The sequence below is a fragment of the Podarcis filfolensis genome, assembly GCF_964270895.1.
Source record: "Podarcis filfolensis genome assembly, chromosome: 12".
Classification (NCBI taxonomy): Eukaryota; Metazoa; Chordata; class Lepidosauria; order Squamata; family Lacertidae; genus Podarcis; species Podarcis filfolensis.
The window spans coordinates 35163655-35178281 of record NC_139614.1 but is presented as its reverse complement, the minus strand read 5'-3'; the positions used below and the strand labels follow the sequence as shown (position 1 = coordinate 35178281).

General features: G+C 36.9%; 1 protein-coding gene across 10 annotated transcripts in view; it reads right to left on the bottom strand.

The window, feature by feature from the left end:
* Positions 1-14627, bottom strand: part of CACNB2 (calcium voltage-gated channel auxiliary subunit beta 2) — a 122438-nt gene that overhangs the window by 8867 nt on the left and 98944 nt on the right. For 6 of the 10 annotated variants that reach the window (XM_083579614.1, XM_083579620.1, XM_083579617.1 and 3 more), the window contains 6 exons: positions 12213-12349; positions 10916-10992; positions 6736-6869; positions 3386-3466; positions 3096-3154; positions 1236-1345 (listed from right to left, as the gene is read on the bottom strand). In XM_083579614.1, coding sequence (XP_083435740.1) covers positions 1236-1345; positions 3096-3154; positions 3386-3466; positions 6736-6869; positions 10916-10992; positions 12213-12349 — 598 coding nt within the window. Of the gene's footprint in view, positions 1-1235; positions 1346-3095; positions 3155-3385; positions 3467-6064; positions 6127-6569; positions 6590-6735; positions 6870-10915; positions 10993-12212; positions 12350-14627 lie in introns of all 10 variants that reach the window. The other 4 variants (XM_083579618.1, XM_083579623.1, XM_083579622.1 and 1 more) reach the window with 2 other exon arrangements.

Sequence of the window (14627 nt, the reverse complement as noted above, 5' to 3'; positions counted from 1 at the left end):
GCTAGAAATGTAACATACATGGGAACAAACAAGAAAAAGGGGGTTGGATTCTTGAAACTGACTAAATGAAGCAAAAGCCATAGATTTGGTTCAGCAACTTATACAGATGTCACGTACACACAGACACATATATGGCTACTGGATTTTAACCATGTGTTCCGAGTAAAGCTTCCTTTCTCACACAAATGTAGATTCAAATAACTTTTCAACAGCTATTTGTTCTTGAAACACAACAAACATGCTATGCCCAGAAGGATATATAAGAGGAAATGCTTGAATTGCTAATGACCTGACATGAACTTGGAATAGTTCTTTTTTAGCTGTGAGACTGTCCATGGTCCCAGTATATGGTTTGAGGAAGCATGATGCAAATACCTCCTGCAGCTAAGCACGTGTAGGTGTGGTCAGTGCTTGGACAGGGGATTATGGAAACCCCATAAACACTGAATTGAGTTCTGTGACTGAAGAAAGGTGGAATATAAACTATTAACTAATAGGACTAATAAGAGAATTAGTGATTGCCTACACATTTAAGAATGAAGGGTTCAAAAGGACTAAGAAATCAGCCACAACAGAGTAAGAAGATAGCAACACTGAGGAAAACAAATACCACAGTTACATGGTGCCAAGAGAGGAAAAAAAGATAAATACTGACAAGGAAGAAAGATTACACATACCATGCTAAGCATATGGTCAGCTTTTGTTTGCTTGCTTGTCTTTGCTCTGCCCCCTGATTTTTTTTGGGACATTGGTGGTGCAAAAGGGCTTAGTCCCCATGAGTTGGTGCCCCTGCTCTCATATCTTACAAGAAAGATGCCTGAACTTATTCTAAAGGTTTGTGAGATGTACGTATGAAGCAAACCAGTACATAAGAATTTATATTAGATGAATATTGGACCAACTTTTGTAATACCATGGACATTTTTATTTTATTTTTACATTTTTTATGAGTGAAATTACTAAGCTACAGAAGGAATCTAAGAATGGTTTTGAAAAACCTGCTACTTTGAAACAGGCACATAATTTCAGGTGCACAATTACCCAAGAAGTACATGTGTTACCTCAGTAAGATCTATGGATGTACCAAATTGACTTCCACAGGGAGGCAGTGCCTAAACCCGACACTGATTGTGGAGTTATAATGAATAATCCCTTTTTTATAAAATGAAGAGTTTTCAAGTTCTAGATTATTATAGTTAGTGATGACTTTTAATACTATTATTCCATTCACTTACCTAAACTTGACCTTGTATTGGACCGTTCTATTATCGCATGCTTGCTGGGATTGTTTAATACTGAGCGTTTGGCAAGCGAGATGTCTGCTGTGACCCGTGTGATTGATATACTGAACAAAACAAGAAAAAAGAGTAGTGTTGTAATTCACTGTAGAGAAATCTAGGATACTTTTAGCACACCAAGTTAGGGCCTCTCCTTTTGGTTTGTTGTTACCCCTTCTGAGCCAAAAGGGCTTTTCACACAGCACTTAAAATCTTGAGGTTTCAGACTTTATTCTTGCTTATCTGCTCCCAAGTTAAACCTTGTACAGTAGTTATCTTCGTGTGTGTGTGTGTGTGTGTGTGTGTGTGTGTTAGTTTTGACTGTCAACTGCCTAGGCAAGGAACTTAAAAAAAAAAAAGCAAGCATAAAATACAACTTAGATGCTGTAACAGCAGAAACAGTAACAGTGGTATAATCTCTGTACAGGAAATTTGCCTTAAAAATTGTGTTTAAAACAGTTATACAATATAGCTTTATCAAATAAGTTGCCTTTCACAACGGGAATTATATTTTATAGAAAAACACATGCAGCCAGAATGAACAACTAACTATAAAATAAGGGATCTGCCATTACCCTAGAGAAGATGTGGGAAGCCTTTGGCCCTCCAGAAGTTCCTGAACTACAACTCCCATCAGCACTAGCAAGCATGGCCAATGTACAGGGATGATGAAGGTAGGAGTTCAGCAACATTTGGAGAGCCAAAATGTCCCCACACTTGGTGGGGGTGGGTTGTTGTTTTTTAAAGCAGTGGTTGGGAAACTGCCACAAATGTACAGAAGATAGTTTAACAGAGACTTGAGACTCGTGAAACTATTTCCTGAACAGTTTACCACTTGAAAGTGGAATCCAGGTCATAGCAAACAGCGATCATCATCTTTAGATTGCTTTTTTCCACTACACAACACATGCTTAAAACTAGCTGACTAGAAACAAAATACTTGCTAACAAGACTATATTACAATTATGAGGCTAGTTGATTAAAAAAAAAAAAAACCCAGGGGTTGTATACATTTATGTTGCTGACAGAGTAACATCTGATCCATCAGTATAACAGTGACTGAGGTGATAATTTGCAATTCCCACTGCCCTCTGCCCATTCCTGTATCCCTAATCTGCTTTTATTTATATGTTTATATATTTAGTTATGTATCCAGGTACCACTTTGCTTTTCTTGTTTCTGAATTGTTTGTTGCTAAAAACAGCTGATATACACTAAGACGTCAATCCTACCCAAAACTCCTAGGTAAGTAGGAATAGGACTGCAGCCATAATCTGCTACCTTCAATGTTTTTGAAAAAAAGGTAAAGTGCAACATTAATTTCAAAACTAATCAAATAATATCAGTTTCTGAAGATTTGTAATTCATGTCAAATGACAAACAGAATTCTACACAGGAAAAAAATATTACACATGAGGTTCATTGGTGACAATATTTTGCTATATTGCTTGGATAAAGCTTAGAAAATATGCTTGTAACATTTGCAGACAACAGGAAAGGAGACCAACTTGTTCACACTTGAGAAGCAAGTTGGATATAGCATAAGGGGACGGATGAAAACAAAACAAAATCCATCCATGCATATTCAAGCCCTTAAGGCTTACATGGATGAAATTCAAGGAGAGGTCTTTCAGCTGTGATCTCTGGTAGCTTATTTCAAGAAGGATGTCAACAAACATGAGAAAACCCAAATAAGAGTAAAAGCAATTACAAGAAAAATAAATGTGAATTCCATTCAGATTTAGAAATATGGTTTAGAAGTGGGGATGGGATTCAGTCTTAACTAATGCAACTTAGTCTAGATTCTTAAATACTTACCGCCCTTCGAATCTATGTTTTAAAAAATCAAATAATGCTTTTTGCATCATGTCTGTCACCTGAAAGTAAAGAAGAAACAAACCAGTTTAATGTGAGATTAGTGAATTAATATTTTTACTCTTAAATGAACAAAATGTTGCCAACCACAGGTGTGGGGGAATCTAATAAAATTTCACACACTTCGGCAGCATCAAGGTAGGCAATACCTTTTAAAATCATTGAACTAGTTCTCATCCTCTCATATTTACACACAGGAGAAAAAAGATACCTAATTAAATTAAATTTCTTACCTCATATCCCTTTAAGGAAGGCCCCACTAAGACTACTGGTCGCATAGAAGGCACTACATCATACGGAGGGATGTGTTCTGTCTGATAAAGAGAAAAAGCACTAAACTTCTAATTCCTACATAAAGGTTAATTCTAATATATTATTATTTTTATCTAGCTGAGGTTCCAGTGGTGTCACTGGGGGAAATCTGAGGTGCATTTCCCCCCCAGGGCTCTCCCAGCAACAACTTCAAAAGTATCAAAAGATTATTCATATTTGGGAGAATGTTTTAAAAATGCTTCCATCCAACCTTATTTGCATAGCCAGTTTAAATTATATTCACTCCATGTAACTGAAAGATAACCATCACTCTGAAAGAGTGGCAAATGGACTATATCTATAGAACTCTATTGCCATCAACTTCTGGTAACTGAAGACTACTGTATAGTCAAAGCTGTTAGACAATTTAATAATAGAATTGAGGCTGTAGAGACAAGAGGCAAACAAAAGGTAAGAATCACCAGTCTTCACCCCTCAAAATAAATATGGTTCATTAAACCATGATACTAATTTGAAATCTTTTTGATTGGATTTTTAAACTTACACTTTTATTTTCAAATCAACTGGCATATGAGTTCACAAATACAATTATCTTAGCAACTGCTGAATGCTATATTAGCAGAATTCTAAACAGTAATCCTCTCTAAAAGACTCCTGCTAATGGTAATGCATGTTTTGTAAATTACTTGCTTGATTTATCATGCAAAAGTTATGAATGGATAATTGACCATTCAATGTGTAAAATGTGTCATACAATTATATGCAAATATGGTCAAAAGAGTTTTTTATATATAAAAAATACATTACCAAAACCACCAAAAGTGGCTTATTTAAAACATTGTTTCAGTTTTGCTTGTTTGCAGTGGGCAAAATGTTTCAAATTCAAAACCACCAACCTGGAAAAAGCTTAAAAGTAGGTATGCCAGATCTATTTTTCAAGGGCCTACATAGTATAAATACATCAGTCAACATCACAGAATGTTGTCATTGTTCATTATTTCAGTATTCAACATGTCCCAAGTGTAGTAATAATAATAAAAGCAATAAGGTAGAATACAAACATAAGAAAACAAAGACAAACATTAATACAGCAACAGCACAAAATGCCACACAAGCAGCAGTCTAAAACATGGAACACAGTTGTGTCAGTGTTTGTTTCTGTTTACATGTAAATTTGACACATAATTGTTAAAGTAAGAAGAATGAATAACAGTGCCCAAGGCATCAAAAGCATGTGAATTTAATTTTTGCATGCCAGATCCACTAACTGTTTAGAAGCGAAGCCTGTTGACTCTGCTGTGTAATTATGAATATATACTTTTGGAATTATTCTTGCTATAAAGATAAATAACCTGGTGCATGCATTACTGTATCAGCCCTCATGAATAATGTTACAACCCTATTATATTTGCCAAATCAACATCCCACTATATTGTATCTCTATGTTTTATGGTGGCTATCCAAAAACCAGCCTCACTCTAATAACCCTTGAAAATTAGGGTAGGTACAGATATTACCTTATTTGATGGAATACTGGTACTTATTAAAATCAGCTGTATGCTAGCCTTTAGCTTTCCCCAGCTCTAATTAAATATGCTGTCAGTGGCAATATGTTATGGGACTGAAATGTGCAACAAGAGACTTTCACCTCCATGTTACTGTTTCAAATTCATTCCAGATAGTTAGGGAGGGATATTTTTTGCATCTGATGGCTGTGCTTTGACTGTTACAGTGAGTTAATTAGAGTATCTATCCAGATTGTGGTGAGCAAATGTCAACACATGACATGAATTTCTCCTGCACATGGCAATTTTGTTGAGATTTTGAGATATCTGCTTTTTAAAAGTGAAAGGACTAAAAAAGAATTATTAGGTGTGGCTCTTGGAAATAGCCTTTCATTACTGAGGAAGATTTAGGCCCAGTAAAAAGAAGGAAGTGAATCATATTTAACAGAAAATACACATGGGATCACAGAGGTGATGAATTTAAAAATATATTTATTTGTGGGATTTATATCTTGCCTTTCTGGGGAGAAAAAGTAAAACACCCAATGTGCCCAACGTTTTTATGTACTAGTACTCTGTAAAGCAGTGGACAATGTAACTTTCGTATCAACTGACATATGTAGATAAACAAGGCAAGCAAGGGAATTTTTTAATTCAAGAAGAACTGAACAGTTCTGAAGACGACTGGACTGTTGTGAAAGTAGTGAATTTGTTGTTTCATTGAGCATGCCATAGACCACACTAGCAAAACACTGGTCTCTAGAAGAACAAGTATATCATGTATATATAATGCTAGGTGTGAATCTAAATTTAAAAAAAAAATTGAGATTGTTTTAGTAAAAATAAACAAATAAATAAATATTAATAGCTAGCTTTGCTTTCCACTTGCTCATAATTGGCTGCTAAATAACAAATTCTAGTCAGGTCTTTGGGAGCATCTTGTAGTTCCCAGACAAGGGATGAAAAGAGTATGACAATACACCACATTTGTCAGCCTCCCTATTGAGTACCTTTTGACTATGAAGGGAGTCCCCAGTCCTGTTATCTAACAGGCAAGATGCTATAGTCTGACTGCTGGAGGAGAAGGCAAGAACAATGGGAAAGAATTTATATATGACAATAGGAAAAACTCACAGTAGACCGCCAAAACAAGCCTGCAGTTTTCCACTGGTCTTGCTCATCTGCAGATTTTGCACCTAGTGGATTAGAAGTTTAAATACTGACTAAATTAAAAATTGCAAGTTCTTTTTAAAGAACAAGATGAGTATCTGTTTAGATTTAACAAAAATGAATTATAGTTATAAGACTGAATTACAAGTAAAAAATCTGGAAAAATGACAAAGAATAAGCATGCACTAGATCGGTGCATTATCTGGTCTTGTCAATTTTTGTTTACTTCTGTGGATGTTTAAAGAAATTCCCCTGGCAGCCTATTATTCCATCAAAAAGGAAAAGTACCATAAGCAACATTTGACTAAGTCACTCACAGGGCCTGGTCTGCCTGTTTCTACTGTACTGGAACAGCTAGCAGTCTGATAAGTTTCTTCCTTTGTACTGAAATGATTGCACTACATAAACTGTAGGTGATGCTAATGATGCCAGTGGCAGAATAAATACAACTCGTGTCAAGTAAACTTACCGATTTCTGCTTCTGCTTAGCTACAGCAGCATGGAAAAGAAACAAAGAATAACAAAAGCATGCATGTTATTGGCTTGTCAAAGGACGCAGACAGTCAACAGGACTCAAAATGTGACGCAGTGCAGGTGAGCAGGTGTACAGATGGCAGCTTGGAAGTAGGTGTTACCTTCTTAAAGAAGGGCATTCTTTTCTCTTTGGAGTGGGGTGATGTGACACTGTTTGCACTGGGTTTGGGGGAGCGATGGTTTGCTGGAATATCAATTTCTTCTGCATCTAAACCAGTGGCATCTATGTCTATAGCTATATATAGATAAATAATGTACAATTATCAGATAGCAGGGAGAGGAGAAAAGGGTTAAAAAGAAATAGTAAGCAACAGTATCCCAGGTCAGATGTCCGTCAGAAATATCAAACAGAATAAAAACAAAAGGGGGAATTTTAAAATGTACAATACTCAGGGATTAAATGTAGGCATACAGATACAATTATAAATTGTATTTAATTTTTGTTCAATTTTAAGTTTTTCCAGCTTTACCAATACAAATGTATCCTTCATTATACTGGAATATACACTTTCAAGAATGACTGAAGGTTTATACCAACTCTGAATCCATAACCAAGCTCTCAGAACTAGTGACCTAGGTTGGGCCCTAGGCAAATCCCAAATCCAAGTGGCATAGATTACTTAACCTCAAAAAAGAATGCATATCACACATACTTGTGGCCTGTAGTATCCTGCCCCCCAAGTGATTAAAACCTACTGATGGGTCATGGAATTCAAATGAGTGGGTCATATTGCCAGTGGTAGTTAAGGGCAATTAACCGCAGGGGGTCTGACTTCTTGTTGGGGTTGGAACCTGTTGGTTCCTTTCATGAAAAGTTGTGAATTGCTATAATGATTTGACAGATCAACATTCACCTCTTGTGATAACTTTTAATGTATCACATACAGAAAATTTTAAATGCTATAAAAAATAAGTGTTTGATTACATGAAACAGGCAGAAAACCAAACCTGTTTTATATAGCTGAAGTTTTAAAAGTCTTTTAAATGAAAATTATCTATAGTCATCTAGGAAATGCTATAGCTATTGAGGGCTCCAGCTGCCTTTGTTTAAGTAAAGACTGAACAATAAACTGAGGATACATTCCTATTATATAAAGCCTTACATCTTAAGGCAATAGGAAGAAGGGGAGGAGGAGGGAAAGACTATTATAGGACACTATGGAGCACACAAATGTCTTATTGAAAGGGCTTTCTAACAATTATATTGACTGGAAAAATTAACAAAGATAGATGACCAATTACCATTAAAGAGACGCAAATTCAATTGAAAATGTTCAAGTATTATGTCTATTAGGCTACCAATTTAGGTCCATTTTAACAAGTTTCCAGATTAAACATGAAGCCACAAGGCAATTAATGGCATATGAAAAAATAATAGTGGAAGGAAAAATAATAGCAAAAGTGTTAATACCATCTTTGTATAAATCTATCATGGAGGTTCAATTTTGTTTCAGCAAAATTTCAGAAGGTGGTGAGAACTGAATTAGGATTTAGAAACTAAAGAAGATGCACAGAACAGGCTGTGGACAAAAGTGCCATACAAATCCATACTGGCAACAACCAGAGAAAGAACCCTTAAAATTGTGCATGGCTGGTACTTAACCCTTAGCCATCTAGCATATATAAAACAGTGGGAGAACAGTTCTCCCACGTGTTGGAGAAGATGTTCCACTATAGGCACGTATCAGCACATGTGGAGGGAGTGCGCAAAAACAGAAAAGTTTGGGGAAAATAATGTACAGAAATATATTTGATTACAAGGCAGAGAGTCCCCATGAACCTAAGACTGGCTCTACTTTTATAGTCACAAAATGTTGCAAATTTGAAACAAAGAACTCATAACACATCTATTAACTGCTGCAAGAAAAACTAGTGCCAGAACATAGAAATCATTACAATTATTAACTACGCACCAGTCTGACAAACAGGATTATTGGAAAAACTGACGCACCCACAAAAATAAAAATAGCAAGAAGCCAAAAGAAACATGACAATTTTTACACAATCTGGTGTGACTTTATTGATCACACAAATAATGAGGCATATGGTAGAATAGTACCCATAGTTTGCAGCAGTCTTGCACTCATGAAGTGCATATTTTAATTACCCTCTTCTCCCCTCCCTCCCTTCCTCCTTCCTATAAATTCTAATTGTTATTGATACAAAATAGCTTTTATTTATGGTCACCAATCCAAGCAATACACATTATTATATATCATTTTATATCTGCAATAATTGTAATAATTTTGGTATATACACTTCGAAGCAACTTTGTTAATATATTCAGAAATGTTAAAAGAAGGGTCTTTATGACAACAGGGAGCTGGGTTGTATGATGAACATGAAAGCAGTACAAACATCTCCCTGTCTTAACTCCCAAAGGAACATATATGTGTAGCAAAAATATGCAATGAATATGCAATATATTTTAAGTTCTCTATGGTTAAACTTCTATGATGCTTTTCATTGTGGATTACCTAATGCATTGCTGGTGTTTCATTACTACTACTACTACTACTACTACTACTACTACTATTACTATTAGTGCCATTGGCAACAGAACTCAGCAATTGCTTAGCCATTATTTAAGTGATGATTTGATACCAGGATTGTACATTAAAGGGAAGTGAAAGGCTGTAAACATGTTTCTAGTTTACATGCTCAATCAATTTTGTAAAAAGAAAATCTGGATATATTGTTATTATCAATTTAAAAAGTATTCCTCTAAGAGATTTTATAGATCTCAGCGAAAATGTTTAATCTTTCTTCCTCTATTATTTATTAATTACATTTATATATCACTCTTCATGCAAAGATCACAGGGTGGTTCACAAAATAAAAATACAAAATGAGAACACAAATCACATACTAAAACAAAAAACACCCAAACCAATAACCCCAAAGAAGTTTAACCTGGGTGGGAGATGGCAGCAGCAGCAGCAGAACTTAAACTATGGCAAAGGACGTTGATGGGCCCTTCCCTTTTTGGAGTTAGGGAAGCTTCCTACCAAGGAGATGTCAAGACTTAAGAAGAATGACCAACTAGTGTGGTTTGCGGGGCCTGGCCGTGATGAGCGATTATTGTGAAGGCACTCAGTAGATGCTTGGAGACAGCCTGCATTTTCCTGGAAGTGTTGATACTGTGACTGAAACAACACACCCAGTCACTTTGGAATGTCGCCAACAAAGGTGCCCAACAAAGGCCATCGCTGGAGGAACTGGATCCATATACTCTCTTGCCAAGCCAAAGCTATGGCCTGGCAGTTTCCAGGCCCACCCAGCCAGTGACTGCTGGAGGGCCCCTTCCTCTTGGCCCTGGGCTCTGCAGCGCTCCTCCTGGTGCCCCATCAAACAGAAAGCACCAAGCTCACTGCTCATATGGCAAAGAGATTATCATTCAAGATAACCAAGGAAAGTTTTAGAAGCAAGGTATCAAAAGCAATCTATTTAATATTTCAAAACATGTTTTACCACATAAACAGTCTAGAGGCTAACAAAATGTGATGCTGCCAATCCTCTTTCCATGATCTTAGAGATGATCTAAAAATATTTGTTTAATAATCTAAGAAGAGTCCTGCTGGATCAGACTAGCAGCCTCAATGGGAAGTTCACAAGTAGGACAATAACCCGGTCCTTGCTGTTGTTTCTGGTGACTGTGTTCAGAGGCATGCTGCCTCTTACCTTAGAGATAACATACAGCTATCCTTCAAGCAGCCACTGATAGCCTTATCCATGAATTTCTCTAATTCCCCTTTAAATGGCTCTAAGTTGGTGGCCATCACCACATCTTTTGGTAGCAAATTCCACTGTTTAACTGTGTAGGAACATAATGCTCTATGTAAGAACTTTCACCCCCTTCCCCCCAAAGGCCACCATGACTGCTGCTGGCATGGTTCCAGTAAACCATGTAAAGCCACAGCCTCAGCTATAGGCCTCTACCCATTTTACGTGCCTGGCAAAACTGCTGGTAGATGTACAGCATATTCCACATAATAACTGGACTAAGAGACTATCTCCTTCAACAAAGATCCACAACTTACATTATCACTCTAACATAAATACATGAACTATCCAGAGTGATGCTCTTTAAGTTCTGTTCTACTCCTCATTACCAGTTTTTACATGAATGAGTCTTGCTAAAATCATCTATACCCTGAACCTGTTAATTAAAAAATGAAAAAGGGTTGATTTCTCACTTCTACTGAAAAGTGTAATGTGCAGGAAGACAATAGTTATATTAATTATTATTTATAAGTGTGAAAAAAGCAATGGCCCACTTACCAGATGATGGAGGTGTAGACTTTCTGGAACTAGGTACTACGTCACCCAAACTGGATGATGAATTTCCTCCTGATTTACTAGAGTAAAGTAAATAAACATTCACTTTTCTAATATAATGCTCACAAGGTATAAATGTGATTATGTTCAGTGAAAACTAAGATTAGTGGAATTGTTAGGAATTTCCACAGAAACCAAATCTTGGTCCTGAAGGCCAAATGACATGATGCCTTTAATCTGTCTCTACAAAACAGACGATGATGATGATGATGATGATGATGATTTATACCCCACCCATCTGGCTGGGTTTCCCCAGCCACTCTGGGCAGTCTACCAACAGATATTAATAATGATAATAATAATAAAAAGCAATTAAACATTAAAAACTTCCCTAAAATGACTACTTCAATATTAAAAGGCCTGATATACCCTGGTAAGGGTCCACAGAAACAATATTTTTGGACTGCATAGAGTTTGAAGATCATATTAAAATATTGCTGGTGGCTCTGAGTTGTCATGGCAAAAAACTGACAGATTAAATAAATAAATAAATAAATAAAACCCACAAAAAAACATATGGGTGTTGATGGTAGCTTCAATTAAAAAACCACACATCTGTAGTCAACCATCAATCATCAAGGAATGAATATCTATATATATAGATTTTAAGTCGACAATTTATAGGAGGAAAAGACTACAGAGATTTAAAAGTTCTCTTTTCACCACTTCTGGCTATTATTGTGAAATGACGACAATAAAAATACCATCTTTCACAAATATAACTAAAGTGGAAATTTTATTCTCTCTCTGAAAGAAGTAAAATAGCAATTAGCAGCTTATGACAATATTGAGGAAGAGAACCATGCTCAGGGAGTCTTAGTTCTACACATGTGGAAACAAATTCAAATCAAAAGAGCCAATTCAGACAATACTTGACTCCAAGGATTGTAGCTGCAGAGTGATGCAGAGAGGCCTTGGTTTTGTGCAGGGAGACTGAATTAGCAAGTTCCTGTATTTCTTTAATCTCCTTGCACAAAACCAAGGCCTCTCATCAATCCTTTATGAGAGACAGAAGGAGCATGTAAACTGGAAGCATGTTCATAGCCTTTCCCTTCAAAGTACAATCCTGGCATTAAAGCTTCACTTAAAGAATGGCTCTGGTAAATAAGAGTGGAGAACGAGAATAACAGGATTTTTACACACACCCCACCACCACCACCAAGGAAGAAAAATATATCCAGGCTTTTTAATTTTAACAACTTCCCATAGATTAAATCACGGTCTCTGTGTAATTGATTACCTGGAGTAAAATTTCCCTTGTTTAGCCTTTTGTTCATGCTGCAGCCTCATATTTTCTAATTTGACTGGACTTGGTATGAATCCTATTTCACAGCCTTCTTTTACCAATCGTCCTATCCACCAGTCGTTGTTAAATTTCTAGAGAAAAGAATAGATTAATGAATTTAAATGTCAGAAGTTTTCCTTTTTGCTATTGCCAAAGAATTCTCCCCTCATCCTAACATATCACATTTACCATGCTGGTAACTGATCATGCTAGTAATTGCATATAATGTATCTACATAGTGTTTTTAAGCCTAGGAAGTAGATGTCTAAATAAAATATCATCAAGCAATGTGTGAATGTAGATGGAGGGTCTGGGGGTTGTTAGATTTATCAGAATTTAGCCCTTAACCAAAATGAGTAAGAATGTGGATGAAAGGATACAGAACGGAAAGATGTATATCTGAAATAAAGAAGTAAAAGCTTGAAGCTAGAATTAGCAGGCTGTAATCCAAAGAGTCATGTTGTACCTTAAAATTCCCCTCATGCAGTAGAAGACAAAACAGTCAAGACTTGTTTATTCACCTACTCTCTCGGCCAACTAGTAATTGCTTTAATAAAAGGATTCTAAATCCGCTACACAGCAGGTGTGGAGTGAGAAGAGGGACAGACAACAGGATTAAGGAAGAAATGGGCAGGAACCCTAGTATCTGACTCATTCCTGATGCATCAGGAAATTTAGAAAAGTATTTCACCCTGACAATGCTATTTCAAGCTAACACAGAATGACTTTTAGGTGTTGGAGAAAGTATGGGCTCTATCCAACCAAAATTAAGTGCTTTTGAGTCTCATTAACTTTGATGGGAGAAAATCACGCATGTGCAATGGGACTTGTGTACTTAAGTTTGGCTGCATGATAAGGATTGCACTACAAATTTTGAACGATTAAGCATCATGTCACCATCCACAAAGCAATCCATGTTTACTTAGTCCTGAAATATTTGGTAAGATGACATGCATTAACTACACATGAGGTGGAGCACCCATGTGTTAGAAAGCACATTATACTGAATTTCCATAAAGCAAGAGTAAATAATTTAAAAGAGAAAATGGGTAGTCTCTTCTCTAATTCATGGAAACTTGAGAAATGGAAAATAAGAGGACAAGAAATCCAGCAATAGATATCTCGGAAGACCATCGCACAAGTGCTATAAACAAGCAAACTGTACCTCCTCAGCAGTAACTCATTTTTATTTTCCAAAAGGTAACCAATTTATACGAGCTGCCATTCAGATTTTTCAAGCTGAAGTGTTGGCCCAGCTACATTTTGGGATCCCAGTATGGATACAATCAAGTATGAGACAATGTGTGCAGAATTAAGTAGACACATGACAGAATACTGGGTGTGGATTAGCACTATAAAATATGAGCTGCATTGCCATTTTTGTTCCCAACCTTCAAATCTGGTTTCCAATTTACTTAAGGACTCCTATAAATCCAGATGGCTCCAACCCATACACAGCGAAATTAGATCTATTGGTATTGTCTTGAAATTATTGTATAATTCTAGTGAGCAATATATTTATCACAATATCAAAATTAGATTAAGGGCTATTGGGGGGGGGCATTGAGTCAGCTGTAAATAAAATCTGCTCCCCCAAGTTCTATGGTTTAAATACAACCAATAACAGGATTATTTATATCTCAAAGTTAATAATTCCAGCCCAACATAGGGCATTTACCTTAGCCTGACAATGTTTCTCCCTGGGCTTTTGTTAAAGGCAGGTATTTAAATATCCCTTGAAATGATAGACATTGTGGATGTTATTTGAATGTGCTGGACACTGTAGAACATATTCTTTTCTACTGTCCACTGTACAACCAGTTACGTAAACGTGTGTTATCCCCCTTTTTGGGTACTGTATTTTTCGCTCCATTGGATGCACCGGACCATAGGACGCACCGGACCATAGGAGGGGGAGAACAGGGAATTTTTTTTTTCTTGTTCTCCCGCTCTAAAACAAGGTGCGTTCAAGGTACATTCACCAGAGCTTGTGGGGCTGGTGGTGGGGGGAAGCGCTGCTTTCCCCCACCGCCAGCCTCAAAGATCCCTGAAGCCTTTGGAGCGCAGCGCCCCGCTGCCCTGGAGAGGCTGTGCGCGCAGCCATCCCCAAGCTAGAACAGCGAGACGGAGCGCTCCGCAGTGATCCGTCTTCCTGTTCTGGCTTTGGGCTTAGCGGCGCAGCCTGCATTCGCTCTATAGGACGCACACACATTTCCCCTTAATTTTTGGAGGGGAAAATGTGCATCCTATGGAACGAAAAATACGGTAGTTTAACATCAGGGCACAATGAAAACATCAGATTCTACCTGTCTGATATTAACCCAGAGGTAACATTCTGTCAATAGTATCTCTTAAGAGTGGTGAATGGCA